The sequence below is a fragment of the Balaenoptera borealis genome (genome assembly GCF_965194805.1).
Source record: "Balaenoptera borealis genome assembly, chromosome: 8".
Taxonomy (NCBI): domain Eukaryota; kingdom Metazoa; phylum Chordata; class Mammalia; order Artiodactyla; family Balaenopteridae; genus Balaenoptera; species Balaenoptera borealis.
In genome coordinates, this window is record NC_138865.1 from 117,345,628 (window position 1) to 117,369,687 (window position 24,060).

The following is a 24,060-nucleotide window of genomic DNA, read 5'->3' on the forward strand; positions in this document are numbered from 1 at the left end:
AGTGGAGCTCTGAATTCTGCATTAAATCATGGCCTGAGTGGGTCCCTGCCATGCCCACTGAGTCTCCCCACCCCCGCATCTACCCCAGGGAGCTAGAACCTCAGGGCTGGCTCTGGGGCGCCTCAGATGCAGGGGGAGCAGTGCGCCCTCTGCTGGACACCACGCAGAAAGCAGGACCGAGCGGGGCTTGGAATGGGGACTGCATTGTGGTCACTTGGGCTGTAGTCCAGGATGTCAGCGTCAGAAGGGACTCATTTTATAGATCCTAGAATAACATCACGATCCTCCTCACTTGGAGCCAAGCCCTGGGTTTGGCACTTCAGTCTCAGCATCTCACGTGATCTCACTAACACCCTCGGCCAGCAGTTCTCAAACTTTTTGACCTCTGGATCCCTTCATGCTCTTGAAACTTAGAGAGAACCTCAAAGTCCTTTTGTTTATGTGGGTTGTTTATACGGATATTTTCTGTATTAGAAATTAAAACAGTAGTTTTTAAATATCTGTGTATTAATTCATTTACAGATGACCGTAGTAAACTTATAACAAAATATAACTTCTGCCTGTGAAAAATAACCCTCTTTTTAAAAGACAAAAAACTTGGAGAAGAGTGCTGCCCGTTTTACATTTTTGCACCTCTCTTTAAGGTCTGGCTTAATAGAAGTCAGCTGATTCTTACCACGGCTTCTGCCATTTAGTCTGTTGTGATATCACACATCCTGTAGCTTCTGGAAAATTCTCACAGTGAGAAAGAGAATGAAAAACGCAAATAACATTTTAATGTTATTTAGAAGATAGTTTGACGCCATGGACCCCCTGAAAGAGCCTTAGGGATCTCCCAGGATATTCAAACCAACTTGAGAACTGCTACCGGGACCACAGTACCTCATTGCCCCCATTTTGCAGATGAGGCACTAGCTGGCTTCAGAGAGGTTAAGTAACTTGCCCAGGGTCACACAGCCAGCAAAGGGGCAGAGCCTAGTCTAGCACGGAGGAGCCCCGGACTTCCCCTTTCTGACCTCTTTCTGTTTCTTCATCCCTCCCTCCTCACCCCTTGGGTGCCCCAGGTGTTGGGCCTCCACCCTATTCAGCTGCCACCCTGGAGAGTGCCCTCTGGGGGTCACTTGCTCTGTGCCCGACTGTGCCTGGTGTACTGCCATCACCAGAGGGAGGGTGGACTGAACTGGGACTGGGGTCCCACCCTGACCTGGCCACTTCCTAACCAGGTGGCCTCCCTGGGTGCAGTGGGGCTCGTGGCACACACACCTGGAAGGACGGGGTGGTGAGGTCACGGGCGAGGAAATCCTCTAAAGACCTGAAGACGAGGTCAAGTCCAGTCTCCGTAGAGACGGCCCACAATGGGGTCTCCGGGCTGTCCTCATGTCCTCATCATGTGCTCAAAGCCCAGTGAAGGGGACTTCCCTGGTGGTCCAGTGGTTAAGACTCCATGCTCCCAATGCAGGGGGCCCAGGTTCGATCCCTAGTCAGGGAACTAGATCCTGCATGCTGAAGCTAAGAGCCTACATGCTGCAACTAAAGATCCGGTGTGCCACAGTTAAGACCCGGCTCAGCCAAATAAATAAATATATATTAAAAAAAAAAAAAAAAACGCCCACGGAAGGGGCAGGGCAGGCCCAGAGGTCTGACTGTGCCCCAACAGAGCCGGGTCTCTGAGCCTCCTAGCTCCTTCTGGAGCCACCTCCCACCCCAAGACCCCCGTCCTGATCTGGAACAGGGATCCGAGCTGCCTGGCTCTGGGCACGGAGCGTTTGCTAGCACCAGCCGGCTCTCATCCCCCCCCCGGCCGGTCTCTAGAACAGTCTCTCCCCTCCCTGGGTCCTGGTGTTTCAGGCTGCACTCAGGCCTCTGGGGGTCGCCCTTGGGACCTGGGAAAGGGTGTGAAGTGGGAGGGGGCAGAGGCCACCCTGCAGGGCCTCACAGGGGCGTGTGTGTGTTTGCTGTCCAGGAGCCGAGGGCTGGCGGACCAGAAGCGTGGGGGGCCCAGAGCATCCTGCACAATGGAGCCCGAGGGGGCTTCTCCTGGACCCAGAGAACAAGGAAGAGCTCACAGCACCAGGTACCTGCCTCCACAGGCAGGGGCAGGGCTGCCCGTGTTCATTTCCTGCGGCTGCTGTCACCGATTACCACCAACGTAGTGGCTAAAAGCAACGCAGATGTATTCTCTTCAGTGTTCTAGAGGTCGGAAGTCGAAAACGGGGCTTGCTGGGCTGAAATCGCGGTGTTGGCTGGGCTGTGCTCCTTCTGGGGGAGGCTCTGGGGGAGAATCCGTTCCCTGGCCTTTTCCAGCTTCTCCAGGCGGCCGGCATCCCTCTGCTCGTGGCCCTTCCTCCTCCTTCAAAGCCGATCAAATCTTTCTGACACCACCTCTTCTGCCTTCCTCTCCCATCTTTGAAGGACCCTTGTGATTACATTGGGCCCAGCTAGATAATCTAAAATAATCTCTCTATTTTAAGGTCCGGCTGATTAACAACCTTAATTCCACCGCAACCTTAATTGCCCCCGCCATGCAGCACAACATATTCACAGATTCCAGGGATCAGGACCTGGACACTTTTGGGGGCCATTTTCCTGCCGACCACGTGCCCCTCAGCCTCTGCTTCCTCATCACAGCCTTGCCACCCAGGGCTCCCTCAGGCCACTGTCGCACCCCAGACAATCTCTGCGCGTTTCCCATCAGCGTCTCACCCCGCCAGGCCACCGCACCCCCATGCCCGGGGCCATGGTATTCCTGTAGAAGCAAGAAGTTCTAGATTATTCTGAACCACTCCCCACCAACTAGGGCAGCTTTGGTCTCCTGGAAACTGTATCAGACCAGGAGCCTGGAGCCCATTCTTAGCTCCACTGTGGCCAGATCTGGGGTCCACTGGCTCCCTTCACCCAGTCCTGCCCTTTCCCTCTCTCTGCAAGAGGGACTAGAGAGGTGGCACTCAGACATCTGAGCAGCTGTGTGGATGCAGCACCCATGCGCCCTGAAGCCAGGAAGCAAAGGACATGGGGTCCTCGGGTCCCCTCCTGGGGCAGGTGTTCCAAGTTCAGAAGCCCGAGAGCAGAAAACACGCTCTGTTCCCTCGCTGCTTTGTCAATGGATTTAAGAAAAAGGAGTTACTCACTCAAAAAGTGTTTGCTGGGTTCTCTGCTGAGTGTGCTGGGCACACTGCAGTGGGCAGGGCAGGTGGTGGACGAACTCAACCGTTTTTATTTCACTTCTTTTTACGCACACATTCAACAAACACTCGTGAGTACAGAGGGCCAGAAGGGAGGAAGGATGGGGTGTCTTTTGGTCCCTTTCCTTCTGTGTCATGATTTTCCGCCTAAGCACTTGGCTAATACAGAGAAATGACAAAGTAAGACAGGCTATGATAGGGCCCCTTGGTCCTTTGTGCATCTGCCTTCTTTCCACTGGAAGCAAGTTCTGATTCCCATGGAAAGTGTGGCCCGTGGGGGCTGTCAGTGCCCCTACTTAGTCACACGTGTGGCACGCTTGCCTGGTACTCGCTTTGAGCCTCACTAAATGCCATGGATGCGGGTCCCTAGGGATTCTGAGCTCACGGGGTGTTGGGCGTCATGAGCGCTGCGTGAACGGGCAGGCAGGTGCCACCGCCTTGCATACTGTGAGTTTCTCCTCTGCTCCTGTACAGACTTCCTTGTCCCATGGCACTTCACTTACAAAACCCAAGGTCCAAGATAAAAGTCTTAAGAGTGTCAAGATAGTGACAGCAGAGCATTAAGCCAGGCGTGGGGCCCCAGGTAACTGCCAGGGTCACATGCCCAGGAAGCCAGCCTTGTCTGCGGAGGTATGAGTGGGCCTCTCTCAGCATCTTCTGTGCAGGGACCCTTTGATTTTGTAGTTTTATCTTTTGAAGGTTTAATTGCCAATAAAATCAGTGTAGACATGTAAAATCCAGCTAATTAAGTGAAGACCATCAAAGCTGCCCTCTCTTGTCTTCAGAGAAGTTCCTGGGAGACCAGCGGTTCAGCTATGGGCAGCCCCTCACACTGACATTCCGGGTCCCGCCCAGGGGCTCCCCCATCCCTGCAAGGCTGAGGCTGGAAGGGGCGGGTCTGACCTTGACTCTGCGGCATTCCAGCTCGCCCAGCCCCCTGGACGCCAGACAGCCGGGGGAGGTCCAGCTCAAGTTCCTGTAAGTGTCCTGCTCTGTCCTGAGAGATGGGGTCGAGCAGTCGGGGTGGTCCCTGAGGTCCAGGCACACTTGGTTCCCCGGGGTCTGGGGGCTCCCGCCCTCCCCACTCCTGCTGGAGGCTTCCTGGCACCACCTGCCCCGGGCCTCAGGTTCTGCTTTGACCCCCTCCCCCTGCCAGGTTGCAAGAGACCTCCGAGGACGTGGACCCTCCGCTGCCCCCCTTCCACTTCCAGCGGCTGCTCACCAATCTGAGTGCTCTGCACATCCAGGCCAGCGGCCACAGCGCCAGCCCTTCCGGTTTGTCATGATAGGGACACCCCCGGCCCCCAAACCAGCCAGGCCCCCGGGCTCTTTCGTGCATAGCCTTGTTGAGTCCTCACAGCAGGTGGTCACCGTCCCCACTTTACCACGAAGGAGTCTGAGGCTCAGAGAGGTTGGGACACTTGCCCAAGTTCATATAACCAGTAAGGGCAGCAGGAGTGGGTGCTGAGAACAGAGGCAGGGGCTGGACAGGTGAGGGGCCTGAGGATGGGCAGCTCTAAGGGACGGGTGCTTGGCCACAAGGCAGCCAAGAACCTGGAGTGGTCGCACCACGGCAGAGTCCGCCATTGCCAGGAGGCCGGACCCTAGAGGGCCCTAGGTTGGTGCTGGCCGCAGGGGATCGCTTCCCCCTGCTGGTGATCGGAGGTGTTGCGCCTAGAGAAAGCCTGGTTTCTAAACCCTCTCAACCAACCAGCTAAGTCATCACAGCTTCAACCGGGACTTCTCACCACCTCCCATCCTGGTCACTGGGTGATTGCCCTGATGGTCCTCTGACTGTTCCTGGTTCCTCCCTTTTTCCTTAATGTACTTTCTCTCCTCCCCATCCCGTACCTGTATGTGCCTAGACCAGAGATCCTCCATGCCCCTTTTAGAACAGATCTTTCATATACAGCACCCCTTTTACTATCTGGAAATGAAATTCACAGATATTATAACCTAGACACAATTTTTAAAAAACAGTATAATATTCTAACTGTAGTACACAGAATAAATAAAAGGAAAGTAAATGATATTTTAAAATAACCATATGAATTCCAAACAGTCACTGCTTCTAGGAAGGTGATTTGCTCCTTTTGAGAACCCCTGGCTTAGATGGCCAGCTTTTCCTGGGGCCCCTTTGAGTCCAAGGCTTGGGGGTTGTAACCCAGCCCCCTCCAGCCCCAGACCTTCCTCCTCTTTGGGGCTGTGGTTTAATTGCCTTCATCCCCATCATCCTTGCCAGTACTCCCTGCTCCCCACACCCCCCCTTGCAGGAATTTCATTTTTACTCTTTCCAGCAGCTTCCAGAACTTCCTTCTGTCACTCACTCAGCCGTCAGTTAACAGATGTTTACAAAGCACCTACTTAGGCCAGGCCTGTGCTGGGGGTGAAGTGGAGACACACGTGGACATATTGATACTCATCTCACCCCACCCCCCAAACCTCCTCTGCCCACTGATAACGTTCTGGAGTGTATCACTCCAGACCTTTCTGTGTGCATGTACTTACATTTGTATTTTTTTAATGCAGAAATGTGATCCCACAGTATAATGATCTGCCACTTGCTTTTTTCAGCTAACGGTGCATCCTGGAGGTTGTTAATTGCCTTACACGTAGAAAAGCCTGGTTCTCTATGTCCACCGCGTATCACTCCGTGGTAGAGGTGCTCCATAAAGTTTTACCCATCCCCCTATTCATAGGTGTTGAAGTGGTTTCCAGCTTTTCACCGCTGCCAGCAGCGCTGCAGGGAACAGCTTCGTATAAAGGTCTTTTATCCTCGTGCAAGTGTGTCTTTAGGACAAATTCCTCAAAACGGAAACGTTAGGTCAAAGAGTGTACATTTTACATTTTGACACATGCTATCAAATTTTGCTTCAGCAAGGCTGTGCCAATCTATATTCTGATGACAGTGTCCACTCTCCTCCCCTATTTACCTGCTCTGGTTTTCCGCCAGCGTTTACAGATAGTTTTTATATTTTGTCCCAAGTTTCTAGTTGTTTTCTGTGGGAAGCTTGGTCTGATAGGAGCTTCTCCCCTGTTGCTAGGAGCAGGACCTCGTGATTTGTATTCCCACAGTCCCATGCCTGAGTTCCCCACACCCACATCCTCCACTGTCACTGATCTGTAAAATGCTCACCAATCTGAGGGTCGTGAATGATAGCAGTCTTTAAATGTACACGTCTTTAATAACCAGTGAGAGTGAATGTCTTTCTGTAAAATTCCCAGCCATATCTATTTCTCCTTCTGAAAATTACCTATTTTTTCCTTTGCCCTTGGTCTGTTTTTTAAACATTGTAAGTGATCCATGGACTGCCTTTGTATACGTGGGCCAATAACCCTTTGCCTTTTACATATGTGAATAGGAAGGTTTGGGGGAGAAACATGTGCATGGAACTCTCTCCTTCTCTCTATCCTCGATCTGCAGGCCCAGTGTTCCTGACTGAGGTCCGGCTCACGTCGGCCCGGCGGGGGCTCTCCCCCCCAGCCTCCTGGGTGGAGACTTGCTCATGTCCCAGGGGCTACACGGGCCAGTTCTGTGAGTCCTGTGCTCTGGGATACAAGAGGGAGACACCACTGGGGGGTCCCTATGTCAGCTGTGTTCCCTGCACCTGTAACCAGCATGGCACCTGTGACCCCAACACAGGTGAGTCTCCCTGCATCCCCCCCACCCCCGCAAGGCCACCTGGGCACACAGAACAGCGAGATGAGTACTGACCTGCACGGGGTCAGCTATGAGCATGTAAGTGATCACGGAAAACAATACCGATAAAACGGTGTCCTCGAGTCCCTCCAAGTGCTAGGCACCTTTTTATATGCTATGTCATTGAATCCTGCAAAACCCCCTGGCGGTGTCGGGACCGTTCCTGTCCCGTCTTACCGGTGAAGGACCTAAGGTGCAGGGAGGCTGCACGGCCAATAGGTGGCAGAGCTACTCCTCCCACAAGTTCAGTACCATCCCTCGCACAGGAGGTGGGAGGGTCAGCGCCCTGCTGCTCTCCTGGAGCTGCTGGGGTCTCCGGAAAGGGAATGTCTTTTCTCAGCTGACAAAGCACAGTAACCTGGGAATGAACAGGCCAGCCAGGGTGGGCATGCACCGGTGACATGAGGGGCCTCCCCGCTTCTTGTGCCCATGGCAGGCATCACTAATCGAGCCAGATGAGACCTCATAGTCCTTCTATGCAGGGCTCCAGGAGAGTTGTCGCATGAGATGGGACTGGTTTGTCATCCCTCGGAGCCCCTTGCCTTGGCGTGACCTCCAGCTCCATTTGGGCGAGTCCTCATCTGTAAAATGGGCACAGCAGCCACTGCCGTCCACCCTGGATGGGAGGAGGGGTAGTGAGCGTGTGGGTGCTGGGCCGAGACAGGGACCAGTGGAAAGCAGGGCAGGTGTGACAGCTCCCCCTGGATGCCACCCCTGCTCTGCCTGTCCGCCCTGCGTCCCCTCCCCTCCTGTTCCCCTCAGTCCCTGCTGGGTGCTGCTGGGGGCCTCTGGGAAGTGCTGGTCTTGCTTAACCCCTTCTCGGCCAGGCTCCTCCCTTAGTCCCTGGCAGTGGCTCTGAGAAGACTCCAGATGCCGTGGGGCTGGAGAAGGGGGTTTGCAGAATCCCCTTCATTAGAAACCAGTGGGCAGAGACGGGGGTTCTGTTCTATGAGACCAGGAAACCTCTGGAAACCCATAGACCCCCTAAACGGGGGCCTCATGTCAAGGCCAGAATCCTGGGTCTGTGTCACTGTCCCTGAAGTTAAGAGGACACGGAGGCTTCAATTAAAAGGAAAAAGAGGACACAGAGGAAGAGGAAAAGGAAAACCGTGACAGCAAATGCTAGCTGTATCGTCAGCTGGTTCGGTTACAGGTTTTGGAATACAAAATAATAATGACGACGGTAATAATAATTGTGTGCGAGAGACTGTGCAGGGCACTTTGACTGCATGGCCTCATTGAATCCTGATGAAAACCTTTTGAGGTCAGAGCCATTTATGCCCATTTTGCAGGTGAGGACGTTGAGGCACAGGGGTGCCCAGGTTCACACGGTCAGTAAGTGGCGGATGTGAACCTGGGGTGGACGCTTCATCCCTGGGCTATGCTGCCTCCACCTTGGAAGTGTCCCCACTCCTTTTCTGCCTGGGACGTGCTCTGTGGCCCCCACGGCCAGAAGCCTGCCTGCTGTCGCTGGAGTATCTGGGCTCAGACAGTGGTGACCAGGTCCTTGTCTTGCCCTTCAGGGATCTGCCTATGCGGCCACCACACCGAGGGCCCGTCCTGTGAGCACTGCTTGCCAGGTTTCTACGGCAACCCCTTCACAGGCCAAGCCGATGACTGCCAGCCCTGTCCGTGCCCTGGACAGTCGGCCTGCGTGACCATCCCAGAGAGCAGAGAGGTGGTGTGTACCCACTGCCCCCCGGGCCAGAGAGGTGAGTGGCTCATGCCCTGGGGCCCTGCCTCTGCCCAGCCTCCAGGAGTGAGTCCTGGGTCTGGAGTGTGACAGATGACGGAGGGCCCCGCTTAGGGGTGACAGGCCTGACCTCTGGGGACACTGAGTCTCATAGCCTCATAGCCAGGGCCCTGGGCTGAATGGGTTCCTGTCAGAACTTGGGCCACTGAACATACCACGTGGGATTTTGGAAATCCTCATGTCCGGTCCTGGCCCCGCAGAGCCTGGTTTAGTAGCTTAAGACAGAGTTCAGGAATCCGTATTCTTATCAAGTTTCCTGGCTGATTCTTTTACATAGCTAAGGTGGAAAACCTCTGACTGAACTTGCAGCTTTAAAAAATGTCGTCATGGGAATTCCCTGACAATCCAGTGGTTAGAACGCGGGGCTTTCACTGCCGTGGGCCTGGGTTCGATCCCTGGTCGGGGAACTAAGATCCTGCAAGCCACATGGTGCATCAAATAAATAAATAAATACATACATACATAAAATTTTAAACTGTCACCAGATAAATGTCTGAAGCAGAAGTGTCCCCATCCCCAGCCCTCTGCCTGTTCCTCATTCCCGGTCCAGGACTCAGAGTCATCCTAGGCAGCTGATTTTTAAAAAAAAAAACAGCTTTATTGAGATATTATTCACATACCCTATGATTCACCCATTTAAAGTGTACAGTTCAATGGTTTTTCGGTATATACCATTATTGATTTTTTTTAATTTTGGCAAAATACACATAACACAAAATTTGCCATTTTAACCACTTTTAAAGTGTACAATTCACTGGCCTTAAGTACATTCACAATGTTGTGCAACCATCACCACCATCCATCCACGGAATTTTTTTTAATCATCCTAAATAGAAACTTCACACCCATTAAATTATTGTTTAATAGTTCTCCCTCCTCACAGCCCCTGCCATCCACCATTCTAGTTTCTGTCTCTGAATTTGACTATTCTGGGTACCTCATGTAAGTGGACTCAGACGGTGTTTGTCCTTTTGTGTCTAGCTTCTTTGTTTCTTCCTTCCTTCCTTCCTTTCTTGCTGCGTTGGGTCTTTGTTGCTGCATGCGGGCTTTCTCTAGTTGCGGCGAGCAGGGGCTACTTTTTATTGCAGTGCGCGGGCTTCTCATTGCAGTGGCTTCTCCTGTTGCGGAGCACGGGCTCTAGGCGCGTGGGCTTCAGTAGTTGTGACATGCAGTCTCAGCAGTTGTGGCTCGCAGGCTATAGAGCGCAAGCTCAATAGCTATGGCACACGGGCTTAGTTGCTCCTCAGCACGTGGGATCTTCCTGGACCGGGGCTCGAACCTGTGTCCCCTGCATTGGCAGGCGATTCTTAACCACTGCGCCACCAGGGAAGCCCTGTGTCTGGCTTGTTTCACTTGGCATAATGTTCCAAGGTTCCCAGACATCTGGTTCTACATCTAGTACCTGTGGCTGCATCAGGACAGCCCATTACCTCGGTCCTGTCAGATGCCTGCTTTGTTGGGACCACTCTGAAAGCAGCTCCCTGACGGCTAGCAGGGCTGGGGAGATGCCCCAGAGCAGGGGTCCCAAGAACTGAGGGAGTGAGGTCCCACCACAGGACCCTGCCCCCTGCCATCATGATGCCCCTCTGTTTCCATAAACTTCCCCATATCTCCTGGCTCCCTACCTGTGGCTTCCTCTGGTCTGCAACACGAGGGGATCCCACTCAGTGAGGGGGGGACACTTAGAGAAGTTACCCAAGGGAGGGTTTCGGGGGAGCAAGGCACTGCTGTCCACAGAGGGAACCCTGGGAAGGCTGCCTGGGGTCGACATTAGGCCCTGGGGCTTTGTACCAGTTCCTGTCTTTATCACACCAGCATCCTTCAGGTCCCGCCAAAGCCCTCACCCAGGCAGTCTGAGCAGAGAACTCACCCAGACAGTCTGAGCCGGGACTGACCAGGGTCAAGTCCTGATCCCTGCCTGCCTCACTTGTCTACCATCCTGAACCCTTGCAGCTGCCTCCTACCTGGGAGCTGTCCTCACGTGGTCCCAGGTGGATGGCAGGTTAACTATGGAGACCACATTCTTCAAAATGGTGTTTGCCCGTCTTACTTGTTTTTTTGGCCGCGCTGCGCAGCTTGCGGGATCTTAGTTCCCTGACCAGGGATTGAACCCAGGCCCTCTGCAGTGAGAGCGTGGAGTCCTAATCATTGAATTCCCCCCTCTTACTTCATTTCTATTTCAGAGTCTCAAAGCCAGACACTAGCCTCTACCTTGAACTCCATTCAGATTTTTCTTTTCCTTCCTTTTCTCTCTTTTTTTTTCATCTCTTCCTTAGTATTCCTCCTCTCCGTGTTCAAGGTTGCCCGCCTTTAGTCGCATTAACTTGATTTCAACTGGACCAATGAACTTTGAGGACGCAGGGAGCCCACAACTATTTTTCACCACGACAGTAGCTATTTTTTAAATTATAAAGTTAGTAATACTCATTGTAACAATGTAAACTGTTTGTAAAAGTGTAAAGAGGAACATGAATGGGCATACAAGCAAGAAGACAGCTTAAGATGCCCATCATCCTGCCACCCCCAGAGTGCCCCCAGTCGTCTGTTTCATGCAGATATACACAGAGAGGAAGGTGTATTTACCAAGAATGATCTGCCACTGCATGAAGCACATGGTACAAGTGTGTTCTTTTATGCCCCATCTGCGTTCAGAGTGAATCTCCCAGGCCATGACCCTCCAAAGGCCTCCTCACACACCATCTTTTTTGAGACTCACAGTAACCCTGGGGCTGGAAGATAAAGCAGCAGCCCCAGATCAAACCCAGGAAGCAAGGTGGGAGTATGAAATAAACAGTCCAAATGGAGTTCAGAAACCATGGGAAGCAGAAAAGGCAAAGGGGTCAGAAACCACAAACGAAAAAGCAACCACAACTGAGGGAGGGAGACGGGGGAGAGGATGAGGGACAGAAGGGTGAAGAAGAGGGTGACAGTGCTGTTGAAGATGGAGACAAGGAAGACGATGATGAAGATGATGAAGGTAATCAAGTTGATGCTAATGATGAAGATCAAGATGGTGATGAAGATGATGATGAAGGTGATGATGATGAAGATAATCATCAAGATGATGGCAATAATGATGAAGATGATGGATGATAACGATGACAAAGATGAGCAAGATGAAGATGACGTCGACAAAGGTGGTGATGACGATAATGATGAAGATGATGGTCAAGGCGCTGATGAAGAGACTGGTGATGATGAGGAGAATGTGGGTGATGACATGATGACGAGGAGGGTGATGATGGTGAATGGGTGACAACAGCCACTACTGTTGAGCACCAGCCATGTGCCAGGACCTGTGCTAAGTGCTTTGCACAAGTGATCTCACCAAACCTTCTCAACAGTCCTTTGAGGTAGCTTCCATTATTGTCCCCACTCTGCAGACAAGGAGTCCAAGTTCAGAGAGGCACAGTGACTTGCTTAAGACCACACAGCCTGCTAATGGCCCAGCTGGGCCCTGGCCCCAGGTCAGACTGACCCCAGAGCCCCTGCTCTGCTCCACAAGGAGACTTGAGGGAGCTCACTTTGGTTCGTGCCCGGCCTCATCCCTCAGGGACCCAGCGGGCTGGGTTCCTCAATCACACAAGGTTTCTCCTTTCCCAGGGTGGCGCTGTGAGATCTGTGATGATGGCTTTTTTGGGGACCCGCTGGGGCTCTCTGGGGCCCCCCAGCCCTGCCAGCTGTGTCAGTGCAGTGGGAACGTGGACCCCAACGCAGTGGGCAACTGTGACCCCCTGTCCGGCCGCTGCCTGCGATGCCTACACAACACGACAGGTGCCCACTGTGAGAGCTGTCAGGAAGGCTTCTACGGGAGCGCCCTGTCCCCTCGGCCCGCAGACAAATGCATGCGTGAGTGCCCCCCTCCCAGACCCACAGGGTGGGGCGTGGTGGGCCCCTTCTCCACCAGATCCAGCTGGCTGCTCTGCAAGGCTGTGCAACCTTAGGCAGGTTACTCACCTTCTCTGTTGCCTTGTCAAGAAAGTGTAAGGGTTTGCTCATCTCCGAGGTCTTTCAGCCTTGGGATCTGATCAACTCTGACCCTGTGATTTTTTTTTTTTTCTTGCCCGGATAATTCAGCACTTATCTCACGCTCCACAGTTGGCATGCAAGACTGTCCCAGATGGCCTGTGCCACTCATCATGTTTGTCCTGCCCCTGGGCTTCCTGTCAGGCCGTGCCTCCCCACCGAGATGCTCAGCCCTCTGCGCCCTCTCAGAGGGCCACAGCGTGCATGAGCTCGTGGGAGGCTTCCAGAAGTGCTGCAGGGAGAAGCTCAGCATTTGCCCCAAACTCACGTGCTCCTGAGCCCCTGCTCCTTGCAGCACCTGTCAGCCTCTTGTTTTATGGGGCCCAGGAGAGCAGAGACAAGTGACCCAAAACAGTGGGAACAGAGGTCTGCCCCTAACCCCCAACCAAGTTTCTGGCCTTCTCTCCAGCCTGTGGGGACTCAGGGCAGGCTCAGAAGGGCCATCTGCCACCACGACTATTCTGGGCTGTCTGTCCAAGGACATAGAAAATGGGCTGAGACTTGAGCCCAGCCCTAGAACCTTTTTTCAGAGACTGCTTAGGAGTCTGAGCTGAACGTGAGTCATCTCTGTGGGCTCCCCATCTTCTCTGCCTCTCCTGGGTCCCCAAAGGTTGAGCAGATGGTCGGCATGGCTCCCCAACTTGCCTTCCCGCTCCCACCCCCAGCCTGCAGCTGCCACCAGAAGGGCTCAGTCAGTGAGCAGAGGCCCTGTGACCCAGCGACCGGCCAGTGCGCCTGCCTGCCTCACACGACCGGACGGGACTGTGGCCACTGCAGCCCTGGCTTCTACCACCTCCAGCCTGGCAGGGGCTGCCGGAGGTGGGTGGGGCGAGGCTGTGGGTGCCCTTCCCCTGGGTGTTTCTCCAGGAGGGAAGAAGTCGCCAGGGAGCCTCCAGAGAGGGGCCTGGCTTGGCATGCGTCATCCCAGGCCCACTGCCAGGTACACTGTGCCCTGCACTGAAGGGGGACAAAGGGACGGTCCCTTGGGGGTCAGATTCATGGCCCTGCCAACCCAGGATGCGGGCCAAGAGCAGCCCTAAGGGATGTCCAGGTGGGCAGGGGCTGGTTTGGTCTCTGATTCCCTTCTCGGTAACTCCGTCACTCTGTGACCTTTTGGGCCACGGCAGCAGCTTAGATACCATCTTTACGGAGCAGTGGAGAACTCCAGGGAAATGCCCAGTGAAGCAAACAGGTTTCTTCCTGACCAGACTTCTCAGGCCTTTAATATGCTAATTGCATTGTGACTTTCCAACTGAAGGGTATAGTCCAAATGTATATATGTCCCCATACCTTTTTTTTTTGGGTGGGGGAGCATTTTATGAGACTGTGCTTTCCGGGGCACAGCTTGAGGGAAGCTGTTTGACATGTGCAGACACAGAGATGGGGCCTTGTCAACAGAGGGCGTGATCACCAGCCCTAGCCGGCAGAGGTGGGGCTGGGAGTGGCCCAGAGCTGGACTCAGACCTGGGTCCCTTCCCTTATCGTAGCTGCAAGTGCCACCCGCTGGGCTCCCAGGAGGACCAGTGCCACCCCGAGACCGGGCAGTGCCCCTGCCGTCCAGGCGTCGAGGGCCAGGCCTGTGACAGATGCCAGCTGGGTTTCTTCGGCTTCTCCATCAAGGGCTGCCGGGGTAAGGAAGCCGGGTCCTTCCCAGGCTGCCTAGAGAATGAGGCTTCTAGGAAAGAGGACCAGTGGGGAAGATGGCCATGCAGCAGGAGAGAGATCAGATACGGGGCAGGTTTTCTTAGAGCAGCCGTGGGAACATGGAGTGAGTGAGCAGAGCAGAAGACAGCATAGGAGGCCAAGAATCTAGTCCTAGACTCCACTGCTAAATTCCTGTGTGCCTGGGGCCATCAGGTCACCTCTCTGGGCCTCATTTGTACGGTTAGACTGCGTGGCAGTCCTAAACCTGACTGGTCCTCAGATCCCAGGGGCACTGAAATAACTCAGGCCCTCAGTCATCACCTCCAACCTTCTGAATCAGTCTCCCAGGAAGGACCCAGGAATGTACTTGAGCTGCCCACGGGGTCTGGAGCAGCCAGGTGCAAGGGTGCAGGGGACCTGGGGGTTCCAGTGTGGGGTGGCCATCAGGGCACCCAGCGCCGTCTGCCCCGGCCCCCCCCCAGCCTGCAGGTGCTCCCCGCTGGGCGCCGCCTCGGCCCAATGTCATGAGAACAGCACGTGTGTGTGCAAGCCCGGCTTTGTGGGCTACAAGTGTGACCTCTGCCAGGACAACTTCTTCCTCACGGCCGGCGGCACACACTGCCAGGAGTGCCCGTCCTGCTACACCCTGGTGAAGAAGGAGGTGAGCCCTCCCCATCCAGGCCCTGCCCAGGGCCGCTGCACCTTCTGTTCATTTCATGCCCTCAGTGAGCACCAGCTCTGTGCTGGGCACCGGGAAATGCCCACTTACCCACAACTCTCAGGCCTTCAGGGACCACCGGCCACCTCCTTCTTGTGCCCACCCAGCCACCTGGCCCAGCCCCACCTCTGCCCTTCCCTGGCTCCTGAGCGGACAGGAGAAAGGTGGCTCCTGCGGCATGTCCTTCCCGACCACCCAGGCCGAGGTCTCACACTTTCTCAAGTTCAATGGGGACGAGACCACAGAAGGCCCTTTGAAGGAGGGTCAGGAGGAGGGCAATGCCCATTATGGGACACAAGTAGTATTTCAAGCAGGGAGGTGGTGTCGCGCAGGGGTCAGGAGCATGACCTCTGGGGTTCCCCAACCCCCCCCCACCAACCCTGTTAGTTGTCACATGCCCAGGCAGGTGACAGCCTTGGTAAGTTTCAGTGTGTCTCTCCTACTCCAAAATGAAATAGTTCAGGCCTGCAGCCCCTTACCTGAAACCAGTGATGGTTCTGTAGAAAGATAGGATGGTGTGTGCTGAATATTAGGTACCACTCCCAGCGGTGCCTGGGCCAGCCCCCTAATCAAACCCAGTGATACATCTGCAGGAAAACAGGTGAATAGTCACACCAAGGGGGTAAATAAAGATCATAAGTAGCCTTGTTCAGAGCAGTTTAGTTTCTAAATGAGTGCAGGGTTTTTTCAACCTGATTTTGCCACCCAATAAGGAATGGAAAGCTTTGCAGGTTTTCAGAGCATTTTGGACTTTGGAATCGAGGCGTGGGCTCGGGACCTGTATCCCCTGCCCCTTAGGGTGGTTACAAGGTGAACGTGAGCTGGTGCGTGGCCAGCAGTCGCTCATACCTGGCCCCTAGCAAGTGCTCCATAAATGCATGTATTGTTCATATGATTGAAAGAATGGGGCTCGGAGACATTGCAAAGCACACTCACTCAGCCTGCAAGGATCACATGCCTGCTCTGTGCCAAGTCCTGGGAACATAGCAAAACAGACAGAAATCGTCCTGGGGCTTCCCTTCCCTTCCCTCCCTCAGTAGGGCAGAGGTGTGGTCGGCTGAATGCCAGCAGGTGCTGTGGGTATGAGAAGGGAAGGGACAGCTCCGAGGACAGGGTGGGCACAGTTGGTTCTCAGAGGTCCGGTGTGTCCTTAGCTTTGGGGCCCAGGGTAGGATTGGAGAAGGCAATGCTCGGGGCGGGCAGGCCAGGCAGAGGTTTCCAAGCAGGACTTTAGGCCACCAGCCTCACACACCGTTCCTTCCCTGACCCCTCCAGGCTGCCAAGCTGAAGGCCAGACTGACCCTGATGGAAGGGTGGCTGCAGGGGTCAAACTGTGGCAGGGGACCACTGGACATTCTACAGGGAGAGGCCCCACGGGGGGACGTCTACCAGGGCCACCCCCTGCTGCAAGGTACAGTGGGAGAGCAGAGTGGGAGACTGGGAGGCAAGGGGAGGGGGCTGGCTGGTCAGATGCCCCCTTTGGAGCCCTTCAGTCTGACCTCAGTCGGGTTCACCCCTCGGAGAACTCACTTGCTGGGAGAGCCTGTCTGACCTCCCCAACTAAGTGAGTTCCTCCTGCTATGTGGTCCCGTCATCCCACGGACCTCTCTTTCAATATCCCTCACCCAGTTGTATTCTGTAGCTTTATTAACATCAGCCTCTGACTATAGCCTCGGTCCCCATGCCCCCTGCGCCACCTAGACTGTACCCATAAGCTCAGTCAGGACAGGGTTGGGTTTATTCGTTGAGTCAGTCACTCAACAAATAATCATTGGGGCGCTGTCCCAGGTGCTGAACAGGTAAAGTTCCTGCTGTCTTTGACTGTTGGCCGTTTTGCCCACTGCTGTATCCCCAGCATAGAAAATAAATGGGTAAATAAGAAAAAAGATTGTCATTAAGTCCACGTGGAATTTGTCCCTGGGACACTGAAATTTAGGAGCATCAAGCGTGAATTGCTTATTTTGTTAAATTTCGTGTTCACAAGCACCTGTACTCCTGTAGCAGCCATAGGTGAGCTGAGCACCTGTTTGCAAGACTAACAGAATAGGGAGCTATCAGATGCTGTGCGTTAAAACGCCCACACTGAGCCACGCTACGAATTACAGAGCTGACTCAAGGCGGGTTTTACTGCTGTCTCAGGTTCAGGAATTGTTCGCTGTGGATCTAGAAGGCCTGGATTCCTTCCAGCCCTTCCTCTGTGGCTGACTTCCTGTTTGGGGAACCTTGGGTCATGATTTGCCATCTCTGGGCCTCAACCTTCGCACCTGTAAAATGGGGAGGCCTTTCCTTTGGAACCAGTGCTCAGGCCTGGTGATGGAGTCAAGCTGTGCCCAGGAGGAGTAGAGGACACAGATGGGGCCCCTTGAAGGTGCAGGCTTTATAGTGAAATCTCGACTGCTCTGTGACTCCTGGACTCTGGGCTTTCTGCAGGGGCCCAGGAAGACTTCCTGGAGCAGGTGACAGGCCTTGAGGGTGCTGTGAAGGCTGCCCGAGAGCAGCTGCGGGCACTGAGCAGGAATGCCCGCTGTGCCCAGGCCAGAGCTGAGAAGACCTGCGTCCAGCTGGCAGACCTAGAGGCGGTGCTGGAGTCCTCAGAAGAGGAGATTCTGCATGCAGCCACCATCCTTGCATCTCTGGTACCCCAGGGGACCCCTCCCCAACTCCTCCCCTCTACTGAGCCTGGGGCATGCCCCCACCCCCTGCTTTGGGAGGCTCAGTTTTCTCATCTGCAAAATAGCGGTCACACAGTGCCTCCTCTGCCGATTCAGTGAGATAATATTTGCAAAGAACGAGTCGTATTCCAAGTAGACAGTGAATGCCCAGCAAGTGGTAGGCGTCGTTACTGTTATTTCCAAGCTCTAGGGCTCCGCCCACTGGATGCTGACTTTGTGGCTGGCTCTGAGCGTTTATGAAATAAGTGGCATGGCCCAGGTCTGCCCAACAATTTAGCCAGATGTAGGCCCTGCCCTTCAGGGATGGACCATCAGTTTCCTCCTATTTCTCTCTCTTCTCTAAAGGCGATTCCTCAGGAAGGGCTCGGCCAGCCCACCAACTGGAGCCACCTGGCCACAGAGGCCCGTGCCCTCGCCAGGAGGTGAGCCCTTATGCCCCGGGAGCATGGTGAGGTCCTGGCCACACAACCATGAAGGGAGACCAGCCCTTCTGCTGGGGGCTTCCAGGGTCAGGGCCAGCCCCATAGGTATCCCCACCCCGGGAGTTGGAATCACTTGAGTACAGAGCTGAAGTGTCATCGCAGTGGGAAGGAGAGGTGTGCAAGGACGGCATGAGATGTGGGGGTCAGGGTGGGGGTCTGCTAACATTGGTCGACTGAAGGCATCTGAGAGCCTTCACTGGCTTTTTTTTATAACAGCTTTACTGAGATATAATTCACATGCCATGCAAGTCAACCAGTTAAAGTACAATTCAGTGGTTTTCAGTATATTCACAGAATTGCACAGAATATGCACAGAATTGTGCAACCATCTCCGCAATCAGTTTTAGAACATTTTCCTTACCCCAGAAACAAGTACCCATTAGGCATCTCTCCCCATTCCTCCTCACCCTCCTCAACCCCTGGTAACCACTAATCTATGTTCCGTCTCTATAGATTTGCCAATCTGGACATTTCATATAAATGGAATCATACACATGGTCTTTTGTATCTGGCTTCTTTCATACAGCATAATATTTTCAAGGTTCATGCACATTGTACCATATATCAGTACTTCATTTTTTTTACAACCAAATAATATTCCATTGTACGAATATGCCACATTTTGTTTATCGAGTCATCCGTTGATGGACATTTGGGTTGTTTCATCCACTGCTTTTAAGAAGCAGCTTAAGATCCTAAAGACACAAGCTCTGAAGCAATTTGTCCCTTTAGCTGTACTTTAGGGACTGTAGACCCATTTTACAGATGAGAAAAGAGACTCAGAGAAGTAAAGTGACTTGCTTAAGGACACGGGGTTAGAAGTGATAGAGCCAGATTCAAACCCAGGCTGTCTTTTCTATGCTGTCTTTATTAGGGTAACCATATAATTTATTGTCCAAGCTGAGATTTTATGTGTGATAAAAGGCCCTATTATTTATTATGCCAGGACAACAGGCATAAACCCTATATAACAGGAACAGGGGCCTGGGTCCCCTTCCCATCAGTCTTCACTGTGTGTCAGGCAGAGGGAGGAGAGGAGCCTGGCACCCGTGGCTGTACTCTCTTTGGGACAGCAAGAGGCCCATGCGGTGGCGGGGGCGTGGGGATTGGGCCCAGGCCACCTTCTGTGTCAGCTCCTGGTGATGGTCGGGCGGGTATTGTCACACAGTCACAGGGACACCACCACCAGGATTGAGACCACTGCTCGGAGGGCCCTGCTCACCTCCAACAGCAGTTATGCGCTTCTCTGGAGTCTGGTGGAGGGGAGAACAGCCCTGGAGGCCCAGCAGGAGCTAGAGGACAGGTGAGGAGACCTCCCAGGTATGGGTAGGAGCTTGGGTTGGCTTCCTGAAGCTGGCAGGGCCTGGTCAGAGGCCGCTGGTTCCGGAACTGGCTTCCTTCCCTTGAGTCCTGATGTTCTTTGGGGCGGGGTGCGATGCCTAGGGTCTTGGGCCTGCTTGGTGGTGCGTTAGAGGAACCCACTCATGCCGGGGTGCAGCTCAGCCTCTGGAGAGAAGGAATGAGAACCTAAACAAGGAGGACCCACATCAGCACATCCTCGGCCCCCTGAAGCTCCCCTGCCCCTCCCCAGACCCCTGGGGAGCTCCTCTCAGGCACCAGCTTTCTTCTTGGCCTCTGCTTCTCTGCTGTGGGTGGCCCCCTTGTATCCAGCTCATTCAGAGGGTCAGTGGAGACCCACCAACGTCTCACTGAGCCCAAGTGGATTTCCTAGATGAGAGAATCTGATTGGCCCAGCTTGGGTTAGGTGGCCAGTCCTGAGCCAATCGGTATGGCTGGGTGGATCACATGGCCCACTCCCAGGGGCAGGGGGGCTGGCTCTCTGTAAAGGGGTGAGGGATGGGAGGCACCCTGGCGGGGTGGGGGAGGGTGGGTCCAGCAGTACCCATGGTAGGGGCAGCTGGGTGGGGCAGGGTGTGGACAGCTGGACAGGAAAGCTGTCCTAGTTGATTGATTACAGCATTTCAGGGAAAAAGGGCCCCAGAACAGTCAAGCAGCCCAGAGGTCTCCATTTACCTGGAGAGCAACATGCCCAAGGTCACTCAAGGGCATCAGGGCCTGGGCCGCTATCCCTCCAACAACACCAGGCATTTTCCTCTTCATGATTCATCCAGAGGAGCCAAACATTTGCAAAACATGTGATTCTCAAGTGGAAACCAAGCGGGAGCTCCTTCAGAAAAGCGTGATTGAATTAAGTGAATGAGGAAACAAGAATGCAGTCCCTCGGCTGCCTTTCCCATTCATTAGACAGCTGCCGAGCAGCGGCCAGTTTCCGAGGCCAGCTGCTGGGTACCAACTCCGCAGATGGCGGTTCTGCCCGAGAAGTTGCCAGAGCCCCTTCAACCGGGGCCTCCAATGGGGGGTGGGGCCGGGACAGCAATGGGGAGGGATGGCCTACATCCTGTGCCTGGGCCATCCTGCCTCTGTCTCCTCCCAGGTACCAGGAGGTACACGCGGCCCAGAGGGCGCTGGGCACGGCCGTGGCAGAGGTGCTGCCTGAAGCTGAGAGGGTGCTGGCCGCCGTGCAGCAAGTCGGCGCAGATGCAGCCCAGCGTCTGGCCTCACCGGCTGCTCCTGCGGCACCGGTCAGCTCAGCTGTCCTTGGAGCTCTGCACGCGGTGGTTGTGAGGGAGAATGTGGCAGCTGGGAAACCAGTGCGGCCCAGGCAGAGGCAGAGGACATGGCTTATTTCTAACTCTCTGGCAGTTGATTAAAAGATCTCAGCCAATCTTTGTTGTTGATTATAATGATAATATCAAGGCCGAGGCCTCTCCTTCATCATAGTGGCATTGGTAGCGACACCAGACGGACATGGGGCCAAATCCCAGCTCCACCACTCTAGCTCTGTGACCTTGGCAAAGGACTTCCCATCCCTGTGCCTCGGTTACTTTGTCTGTCTTTTGGCTAGAGCTCACCCATTTGGTTATTTCAGGGCTGCATCCATGAGGGGCCGGAGGGGATTCGTGAGTAATGCCCTCATCCCCTATGTGCCCGTCACCCTATGCTCCTCACCTCTGGATAAATCAGCTCATCAAGTCTTCTCAGTAATCCTGAAATTCCAAAACTTGGGAGCTAAACTTTAAAAAAAAAAGACTAAACTTATAGAAATGTATCTGGGGCCCAGCCTGCCCAGGACTGACTGCTCCCAGGCTGTTTACTCAGGCTGTTTGATCCTCCTGCTGTGTGTGAAGAAGGAAAATGTAGGTAGTGACATGTTTGGCCCTGAGCACTGCCCCAGATACTGCTGAGGGCGTTAGGTAATAAGCAGTCCCCACAGGAAATTCTGAATTCAGAAGTACGTCCGGCCCCAAGGTTTCAGCTAAAGGATTGTGAGCCTGGGGAAGGAAACGCAGGTCAGGGAGGTCAGCTGGGTTGCCTGAGTCTGCGCTTCTAGAAATTGCCGGGGCTGGAATCAAACCTCAAGTGACAGCTTCCCCAGTCTGGCTTCTCTCGCCCTGGCCCCTCTGCTTCTTAGGGTCCACGTGCAACCCTGCCCCCCACGGTCCCTGCCCCTGGGCTTCTCCCACCCAGTAGAGGACCTGCCCCTCGGACCTTCCCATCAGGCCTTGTCTGAGCCCTCCATCTCCCGGCAGCCTCAGAAGTCCCAGGCCAGGACCCTGGGCCTGAAGGTGCAGGCCCTGGAGAAGATGGTCACATCGAGAGAGCGCATGGTCACCGAGGCTGCCCGGGCCCTCCAGGCCACCGCCCAGGCCGTGCTGCACAAGACGGAGCCCCTTATGCAGGTGGGCTCTTGTCCTTTGAGGCAGCACCTGGAGAAGGTTGGGGCTGCCCCAGGCATGATCTGGGCTCAGGGGTTGCAGGGGGAGGGAAGGGCAAAGACCAGAAGTAGTTCTTCCTACCCCTCCAGTGCCTTCCCCCAAATTCTAGAGAACCTCAGCTCGTGCCAAGGCAGGAGGTCTTGATTTCCCGAGAAGGAGTAAAGGTGTGAGAGGAGGCAGGATGGACAGACAGACAGAGCCACGCCCACCACCCTTACTCAGTGTTAATTACAGCTGGGATGGGTCTCATTCACTTATTCTTGCATTCGTTAGTTCACTTGCCAGATAGTTTAGTGAGCACATATGTTGCTCTAGTGCTAAACCCCACTGTTTGGCATTTACAGCCCAGGAGGGGAGGCAAGGCTAAATAATCAGGAAATTCAAGAATTATGGGGTGAATTGAGCCCCAGCCAGTGGTTTCCAACCTATTAAAGTATAAGCACCCCTTCAACTGTTGTTTTTTTTTTAACTTTTCATCTTTTCATCTAGACTTAGATAGAGGTTGTGAAGAAAACACAAAGAAGTCCCATATACCCTTCACACAGATTCTCCTTCTGTTAATGTTTTACCCAACCACCTTACAAGGATCAAAATAAGGAAATCAACATGATATAATACAATGAGCTAATCTACAGACCTTATTCAAATCCCAGAAGTGGCTTATCCCATAGCCATCTTTTTTTTGGGGGGGTGGGGCACGGAAGATCTTAGTTCCCCGACCAAGGATCAAACCCGTGCCCCGTACAGTGGAAGTGCAGAGTCTTAACCGCTGGACCGCCAGGGAAGTCCCCTGTATCCATCTTTATTTTCCTCTTAAAGACAAGAAACAAGGCAGAAAGCTGTTGCCTGCATCCGAACAGCTGGGCCTGGTGCCTGTCACATACCGGGAGAGCTGTGCTGTGTCAGGGCCCCCTGGGGTGGTACCCATTGATTTAGTCCATCACCCTGGTCTGGGGCACAGATGAAGCCACAGCAGAGTCAGGACCAGACCCCAGTGCGCAGTGCCCCAACACAGTGCCTCCCACCTTCCTCTCCCATCCTGCTAGGCATTTGGAGTAAGACTTAAGACACAAGGGCTCCCAGGGCAGCATCTGGTGGCTCTTCAAACCCACATGATTGCGACTTCCCTGGCGGTCCAGTAGTTAAGACTTCTCCTTCCAATGCAGGGCATGCAGGTTCCATCCCTGATCGAGGAGGTAAGATCCCACATGCCTCGCAGCCAAAAAAACCAAAGCATAAAACAGAAGCAGTACTGTAACAAATTCAATAAAGACTTTACCAAAAAAATTTTTTTAAACCCCGCATGATTGATTGATTGATGGATTGATATTCACACCACATAAAATTACCCATTTGAAAGTGTACAACACAGTGGCATTTAGCACATTCCCAATGTTGTGCAAGCACCACCTCTGTCTAGTTGCAAAACATTCATCACCCCAAAGGGTGACTGCTTATACCCATTAAGCAGTCACTCTTCATTCCTCCCTCCCCCCAGCCCCTGGCGACTGCCCATCTGCTTTCTGCCTCTATGGATTTACCTATTTCAGACATTTCATATAAATGGAATCGTGCCGTACGTGACCTTTTGTGTCTGGCTGCTTTCACTTACCATAATATTTTCCAGGTTCATCCACATCGTAGTTCCCTTTCATGGCTGAATAATATTCCATTATGTGGCTACACCACATTTTGTGTGTCTATTCATCCATCAAACCCGTATTCTTTAAGTATCCAGCCTTTTTTAGTGGCAATGGGGAAGAAACTAATTTTCTATGACTAAAAGTTGTATAATAAACAGATTCACTACTTCACATCCTCTGGCTGAGATGCAGCAGCATTCTGACAAGAAATTTTCAGTTGTCCATCTTTCTTTTAGTCCTTAGGTTCCAGTTTTCCTCTGAGCTTTTGTGAGACAGGTAACTTCTTGGGAGAGATATTCAAGGTTTAACATTGGTATAATAAAACAAATCAGATGTTCCTGGTAAACAGCATAATTCAGTGTCAGAGTTTTGGTGATGTTTTGGGACCTTGTACATGTGGGTTTGGTGCCCACCTGACCCCTCTCTGCCCAGCACACCTCCAG

At 53.6% G+C, this 24,060-nt stretch overlaps 1 protein-coding gene across 3 annotated transcripts in view; it reads left to right on the top strand.

Annotated features, from left to right (window-relative positions):
• The window catches only part of LAMC3 (laminin subunit gamma 3), a 61,202-nt gene that overhangs the window by 29,729 nt on the left and 7,413 nt on the right, over window positions 1-24,060 (top strand). For 2 of the 3 annotated variants that reach the window (XM_082400695.1, XM_082400697.1), the window contains exons 9-23: window positions 1,964-2,074; window positions 3,968-4,160; window positions 4,339-4,457; window positions 6,607-6,825; window positions 8,406-8,594; window positions 12,239-12,484; window positions 13,327-13,480; window positions 14,149-14,291; window positions 14,788-14,966; window positions 16,299-16,434; window positions 17,454-17,659; window positions 18,041-18,117; window positions 19,346-19,480; window positions 20,633-20,819; window positions 21,789-21,938. In XM_082400695.1, the coding sequence (XP_082256821.1) occupies window positions 1,964-2,074; window positions 3,968-4,160; window positions 4,339-4,457; window positions 6,607-6,825; window positions 8,406-8,594; window positions 12,239-12,484; window positions 13,327-13,480; window positions 14,149-14,291; window positions 14,788-14,966; window positions 16,299-16,434; window positions 17,454-17,659; window positions 18,041-18,117; window positions 19,346-19,480; window positions 20,633-20,819; window positions 21,789-21,938 (2,444 nt within the window). The remainder of the gene's footprint in view (window positions 1-1,963; window positions 2,075-3,967; window positions 4,161-4,338; window positions 4,458-6,606; window positions 6,826-8,405; window positions 8,595-12,238; window positions 12,485-13,326; window positions 13,481-14,148; window positions 14,292-14,787; window positions 14,967-16,298; window positions 16,435-17,453; window positions 17,660-18,040; window positions 18,118-19,345; window positions 19,481-20,632; window positions 20,820-21,788; window positions 21,939-24,060) is intronic. The other variant, XM_082400696.1, reaches the window with a different exon arrangement.